The sequence below is a fragment of the Apaloderma vittatum genome, unplaced genomic scaffold (assembly GCF_000703405.1).
Source record: "Apaloderma vittatum isolate BGI_N311 unplaced genomic scaffold, ASM70340v1 scaffold43238, whole genome shotgun sequence".
Classification (NCBI taxonomy): Eukaryota; Metazoa; Chordata; class Aves; order Trogoniformes; family Trogonidae; genus Apaloderma; species Apaloderma vittatum.
In genome coordinates, this window is record NW_009733216.1 from 1 (window position 1) to 7,543 (window position 7,543).

The 7,543-nt window shown below is 49.2% G+C and overlaps 1 protein-coding gene across 1 annotated transcript; it reads left to right on the top strand.

Annotated features, from left to right (window-relative positions):
- Positions 1-2,418: 2,418 nt before the first annotated feature.
- Positions 2,419-7,185, top strand: LOC104278717 (exonuclease mut-7 homolog; the record flags this gene model as incomplete). The annotated part of the gene is made up of 5 exons (XM_009875775.1): positions 2,419-2,557; positions 3,555-3,768; positions 4,474-4,583; positions 5,715-5,925; positions 7,015-7,185. Coding segments are annotated over 5 exons (845 nt in total), but the record flags the coding sequence as incomplete, so codon positions are not given.
- Positions 7,186-7,543: the final 358 nt, after the last annotated feature.

Below are 7,543 nucleotides of genomic sequence, written 5' to 3' on the forward strand. Positions count from 1 at the left end.
TCCAGTCCCTGACATTCTGTGATTCTGTGACTTTCCTTCTCTGGTGTCCTGTGTCAGATTTATGAACTCCAGCTGACAGTTAGGATCTGTGAGTGGCTGCCTGGTCAGTGCCACCACCTCCCTAGGGGATAAGGAGACTATTTTAAGAAGATTAAGCCTTAGAGTGAGCAAGGTTACCTGCTTGGTTTACCATCAGATTTGTTGTCTTCAACCTTACAGCGAATTTCCATCTCTTGGAAGAGGTTTTTATGCAAAAACTGCAACTTTCATCACTAAAAATCGTATTTTTGGAGCATGGGTTGGTCTAACTTGAACTATGCAGAAAGTGAACGAGAACACGGTGTATTATTATTTTTTAACGCTGATGATTTTGGGGAGGGTCTCACAGATGGCCTTGAACAGCTCGTGTGCTGAGCTTCGTGGGCCTGATCTTTCTACTGGTGCAGACGTGCACCGACTCGTGTTCAACCCCTGTGCAACCTCAGCAACAGGTCACAGAGGTAATCACCCTCAAAATGCTGTCTGCAGAGGCCCACTTCTCCAGAATGTGCAGGGCTTTCTTGGAGCCCAGGAAACTCTTGTTTGTCTGGGACATGCTTGTGCTTAGCTCTGACGCGTTGCTGGAGCTGCCCTCCTCCTCCTTCTGCCTCCTGAAGCTGCACCAGCCACCGATTGGGAGCCAGAAGGTTTTTGCATGAGCTGTAATCCCTCCGATCACAAAGGGGGTGGTTAACAGGAGTGTGATTTAGCCACAGACCGTGCATCTAGAAAGATGAAAAACATCACCACCTCTCTCCGCTCTGGGAGTCCTGCGCTGTGTGCGGGTGGAGTGAAGGCGTGCTGGTGGGCACGTGTTCTGCCGTTCGTGAGGAGCTGCGACAGATGAATAAAACCCTTTGTGCCCCGCTTTACTCATCCAGTCAGGTTACCTGCTGCAGTAGCTGCTATAAAATCAGCGGAGCCAAGGAACCTAATAAAACAGTCTGCCTGCCTTATTTATTGAGCTAACAAAGCAGCAGGTTCCCAGAGAGGGTGTTCACACTGCGGAGAACAAGGTGGTACCAGCGTATAAATGACATCATCTTTGCCACCGGTCACACCACATGCGGCTCCTGAACTCTGCAGGTGAGAATATTCCTGGAGGCCTGAGACTGCACACCCTCATTAAATATTTTACACAAATATTGACTTCGCCATGCACACAAACCCACGGAAAAGCGTGTTTGTACAGTGAAAGCTGCTACACTAGAAAATTAGTCACGCAGTCCCCTAAACATAAGGCTGGTAAATAGTTTCTCAAATAATAAACCTTTTAAAGTCTCTGTGGGAAAGAGCCTATCCAGAAAGTTGTGATATGTCCAAAATAGCTGGATATTTTTTATTAGTTTCTTTCCTCTGATTGCATCATCTGGCGGAGACACCACGGCAATGTGCTGACCTTCCAGTGAGAAGGCCGTTTCGAGAGACTCTGCTGCATTTGGAAAAGAAAATGTGCTGTGTAAGATCCCGTTGTAGGAAACCAGTTAGCTCATTTCTGCAGGCATCTTCCAGCATTCCCAGGGTATTAATACGCAGATTCGGGATTTCTCTGTGTGGTGCCATCTGAAACCCAAGTGGAGGGAGTAGCACAAGCAAGGCGCTCTGCCTGCACATTCAGCTTTCCCTAAATATAAAAGGTTTTGAAACTTTATTCCTGAACTTCTCTGATTTCCTCCACATGCAACACAGGATGGATGTTCTTATGCAGCCTCTGTGGACATTTTACAGGAGGAGAAGCTGGACAGATCAGGGAAGTCCATGAAGCCTTTCCAAGCCATTGCCCTGTAAAACAGGGAGGGGATTCACCCAGTGATCACAGCATGGAGCAGTCCCAGAGTCTCTTTCTGAGTTGGTTTGTGCTGTGGGGAAGCGTGAAGCTCCTGTTTGGACGCAGCGCTGGTCAGAGCGGACTTCTCTGTTATGTATTCCACCGTGGGAGCTCGCAGACTTCCATGTTAACCTCGAGGGCAAAAAGCAGTAAATCTAAAATGTGTTATCTCTGAATATGGGAGCAGCTGCCTGGCTTCGTCATCCAAGTTGCATCAGCTCTGGGAAAGAGCCGAGCACTGAGGTCCGGGCTTGGGATCTGACTCCAGCAAGTGCTTTGGTGTGGGTGTTCTCTGCAGCGGGTACAGCGCACGTGCATGCCGAGGGCTTGGACACGGTGCCACCTCTGCGACAGGAATAAAAGGAGAGGATGAGTCAAGATGAAAGACACTGAGATTACAAGGAAAGTGAGGAAAGAGAGAGTGAGAGAAAGAGTTGAGTAGCATGGGGAAGCAGAGGGCTAAGGTGAAGTAAGGGGTTTCCTGATGTGCCTCTAATTCATGATTTCCCCTCATGGCATGGCTTAAAATTGAGACATCTGATTCTGTGCAGGGTAGAAGAGGCCACAAAAGCAGATGATTATGAAGTGACTAAGAAGAGGGACTATTACCAGCTTCCTATTCCACGGGCAAATATTCATTTCCTACAGACATGGGAAGAGACGCTGCAGTGCCGGGAAAAGGTGCTGCAGGTGAGTGTTACTCTGGTGTTCACTTAGAATTGTGGGATCCCAGATTTGTAGAATGGCTTGAGTTGGAAGGGACCTTAAAGATCATCTCATTCCAGCCCCCCTGCCCTGGGCAGGGACACCTCCCACCAGCCCAGGTTGCTCCAAGACCCATCCAGTCCGACCTGGGACACTGCCAGGGATGGAGCATCCACAGCTTCCCTGGGCAACCCGTGCCAGGGTCTCACCACCCTCACAGGGAAGAACTTCTTCCTCATGTCTAACCTAAACCTACCCTGCCCTTGTCTAAACCCACTGCCCCTCATCCTGTCACCACAGTCCCTTGCAAAAAGCCCCTCCCCAGCTTCCCTGCAACCCCTCCAGGCCGCTGGAAGGTCTCCCCGGAGCCTTCTCCAGCCTGAACAGCCCCAACTCCCTCAGCCTGTCCTGCAGCAGAGCTGCTCCAGCCTCTGAGCATCGTTGTGGCCTCCTCTGGACCTGCTCCAACAGCTCCGTGTCCTTTTTGTGCTGAGGACCCCAGAGCTGGACATAGAACTCCAGGTGGGGTCTCACAAGAGCAGAACAGAGGTGCAGAACCCCCTCCCTTGACCTACTGGCCACACTTCGCAGGACCAAGGAGCAGAAGCTCCACTGGAGGCTGGTACGCAGGGCTGTGTGTGGGCCACTGCCATCAGATGTCTCCTCCCCAGGTCAGGAACATCTGCTTCCTTTAGGCTTCTCTGATTTGGGGAGTGCATTGGGAATTGCTGTACCAGGAAAGGGGTAACTCGGATGTGCTGTGAGAGTTACTTGTCTGTGCTAGCAATGAGATGCAGTACATAGAATCGTAGAATGGTTTGAGTTGGAAGGGACCTTGAACATCATCAGGTTCTGACCGCCCTGCCATGGGCAGGGACACCTTTTGTGGAAAGGAAATGCTTGTCCTCTGGACTGGGACTGTCCAGGCTACTTTCAAGCTTAGACAGTCTCTAAGTGAAGAAGGCTTTTGTCTGTGTTGCAGCCTGGGCAGGTTGTGGGCATTGACATGGAGTGGAGGCCTTCTTTCGGTACGGTGGGGAAGCCCCGTGTCTCCCTGCTTCAAATCGCTCTGAAGGATGAGGTGTTCCTGCTTGACTTGCCACGGCTCCTCGAGCAAGCCAAGACGGAGGAGGAGAAGGAGAGGCTTCCCCGTTTCATCCACATGCTCTATTCGGATCCAGCCATCACTAAACTAGGTAACATGCGGCCCTTCTCCCCGCCTCCAGGCTTCACACAGCTTACTTCATGTAATTCTTAGATCCTCCTGGAGTTATCCTTCTCTACATCCACTTGTGACAGAACCAGCTGTAGCCCTGGGTATTCAACTACTGCCATACCAGGAACAGGGTGACCAGTGTAACTGGGAGCGATAGAAATGTCTCCCTATTTCAGGTCAGACCCAAGGTTTCTGGTTTAGCCTCCCCCCTCGAACATGGGGTTGTCTCAGTTCCACACTGAACCCTGACTTGCACCCAACCCTCAGTGGTCTAGGGCAGCGTGCCATCCAGAGCTTCCTGAAAGTGCTGGCCCTGTCCCAAAGCCACTGCGCTGGTCACCAGAGCTCTCCAGCTTACCGCGCCTGGTTTGGGATTCTGTGGGGAGGCTTTTGGCAGGAGTTGTTGAACTCAGAATTCAAGGGAAAATTGGTAATTGCCTTTCTTAAACTCAGCATTTTTCATCCACCTCTTCTCTCCCAATCTTAATCTGCCAGAGGATTTTAGGGACAGGAGAGACAGGAGTCTGCCCTGTTCCCTGTCTGACCAGTCTTTCCACCAATATTTATACACACATTGTCACTATTTTGACTCTGAACTAGAAAAAGCTGCAGTGTGTAAGCTGTGATTTGAGTTTTCCTACCTGTGTAATCTGAACTGGTTTTTGATTGGGTTTTTTTCCTTCAGGTTATGGGATGTCTGGAGACCTTAGCAGCCTTGCAGCCACATGCTCTGCTTTGAAAGACACGAATAAGCAAGCACGAGGTGTGGTGGACCTGCTCACAGTAGACAAACAAGTAAGGACAAACACATGAAGATATGGAAAAATTGTGTCTCCTGCACGTGCTCCTCGATAACTCCTGAATTCACAGCGTTGTCTTTTTGTGTCCTGTATTGGCAGGGAGATGGCGAAATGGGTAAATAGACCTTTTCCACTTGTGGTTTCAAGGGTAATGCAGTTCTGTAAAGAAAGACAGAAGCATTCATTTTTCATCAACTAAAAAGTTAGAGCTTGATATACTGACAACTTGTTTCATAGCCTTTATGAAAACTATGAAAAAGCAATTGAAATGGAGACGTAGCTCTTTTCAGCCTGGGCAAAGTCTCAGGGTGTAAGTCCCTGCACTCAAGAAGTGTAAATTCTTGTAGAAATTCTGCTATTCCAAGGTCATGCAGGATTGAAGCAGATATTATGGTGTTAGTGATTTGTAGAGAACTCGTCGTGTCCATAGGAGGGCTGCTGGGGGATTCAGCACAGGAATTTCCGTTCAGCTGAAGTACAGCTGTCTCTGAGCTTGCACACAGTAGTTTTTAGCAATCCGCAGAAATACTGAAGGACAACCATTTCAATTTCATGGCGTGTTTAAGGCCGTGGGTTGGGGTGAACCCAGATTTTTGGGTCTGATAGCTTAACCTGGGAAGTGCTGCAGGGTCTGAAGTACCTGCCAAGAGCTGTTGCCTCCATTTAATCTGAGAAATGGCAGCTGCAGAAAGGCCGTTGCCCACTGTGTTACAGGAATACCTTTTCTCACTGGGGCTAGGACGAGAAAGCTGCAGAACTCCCGCTGCTCCTCTTTCATTGACTCGGTGCCCAGCAGCCTCCAGCGTGGCTGAGCACCGCGCACACCTCGGGGGAGTCACGGTCACAGCCCCACTGCTCTGATGTAATGCTGTACAACAATGCACTTATTTTTTTCCTTCCCTGACTACGAAACAGATTGCTTTCCAGCGAGTGTGTTTGTTAAACAAATATCCAGACGCCGTATATATCTAAAGCCATCCCAGCCCTTGTCTGAGACAACGGGATTCAATATGCCAGGCAAGAGATAAAAATGATAGGGTTGCTGCCTGGCCCCACCCACTGGAATAGGAGGTGCTGCAGAAGTTGTTTTATGACCATATGTTTTATATCCTTTTCTTTCCATCAGCTGCAGAAGAGCGCCATTGACTGGAGGAAGGGCGGCTGGGAGGTCGACGTACTGTCCCCGGAGCAGAGCTGTGAGGAGAGAGGGTTCAGGCAGCCGGAGAAAGGACTCAGCCTCTTGGTGCAACACGTGCTGGGGAAACCTCTAGATAAAACGGAGCAGCTGTCCAACTGGGAGAAACGGCCTCTCCGGGAGGAACAGATCCTCTATGCAGGTCTGGTCCCTGAGCCTGTGGCAAGGTGCTCCAGGCCGTCCTTGTCTCTGTTTGTTCTGTCCCCACAAAAATCATTGAGTAACAAAGGGAGAAAATGGCTTTGCAGATGAGTTTCTGTTCCGAGAAGCCAGCGCATGTTATGTTTGGCCTTTTGTGGACGTGGCTTTAGTTGAAGTTCAAACTGTCCAGTGATTCACTATTTCCCTTATGAAGGAATTCATCTGCTTTGCAGATTTCGCCTGATGAAACATCACCTCATTGGAAACTCCTCTCAGTAACAGAAAGGAGGAAAATCTACTTCCTTCTGCCTGATTTCACAGCCTTTTTGGGAAACCAGTCATAGTGAAGTGCTTGTTAGAGCAGGGTTAAGAATGGGTAGGCATGGCGTCAGAAACTGCAGCGTGGAACTGGTACTGTGGAGGGCCCAGTGGAATTTATTGCTGATTACCCCAGAGTCAGAAGTCTGGGTCTAAATCTTTTCCTGGGGCATCAAAGGACAGTCTACTGAAGCGAACCAGCCCTTTGTTAAATTCAACTATCCTTGAAGCTGACACAGTTCCCACAAAAGTTAATCACTAGGACTTGTCAAACTGGCTTGGACACTTAGACAGTTCCCGTTGCGAGGAGCAGAAGCCGCACGGCAGCGTGTGTGGGCAGGTGATTGCAAACAACTCAGTTCTTACTTTTTAAAATACTGCAGCTCGTGGGGAAGTTCCCTTCCCATAGCTGCGATGCGGTGACAAACCGTGGGCAAGCGGCTGCTCGCTAACAATGGAGAGCAAAATGGGTTGGCTGCAGCTCTCTTACATGGCGGTTTGAGCAGGCGCCCTGCAATTTGCATTACATTAGAGCCAGAGAAGCCTGTTGCTCTTTGAGATCCTCTGCCTTGACTCTTAGTGATCGTGCGTTGGGTTACGATGCCCTCTGAATCGGTAGAAGAGCGCAGGGCATGACATTACTGAGTTGGAGCTTCACAGATTGTTTGCATTCAGTGGCATTTATAAAGGTGAGGGCTCTTCCTTGCTTGAGGAAAGCCTCTGTTTCACCTTTGAATGAAACCAGCTGAGGCTCATATTCCCTTATTTTCAGCTTCAGATGCGTACTGTTTGCTGGAGGTCTATGAGAAACTCTCTAAGGATCCAGCGAGCTTTGGTCTGAGTTCAGACCTGACTGAGAGCCTGGTGGGAAAACCGAGCACAAAACCCAGGGCAAAGAAGCAGCTGAATAAACAAGAAGTACCGTCACCTTCTGGACAGGTTTGTAAACATCTTCAAAGAGCTGCATGTTGCTCAAGACCCCTGCAAATCATACGTTGCCTCGTCTCTCAGTCACACTATTAGCTATGCATGGCATGCCTGTTTGTAGTCTGTTCTCAGGACTATTGCAGCAAACATCTTCCTCATCCCTGCCCTTTTCTGCTAAGATGTGCCTTGGCTCAGCTTTCCCTGCAATTTTCGCTTCATTTGTCTTCACAAAATGTCAGTGTGGTTCTGCGTGGCAGAACTTGATTTCTGTGGCCTAGGTGTTGCGTCAGTGAGCTTTCAAGACTCCGACTTCCTTACTTTTGCTTTTAACTGAGCTTCTACACTTTGGTTTCATGTTGGGAATCCCTTCTTTA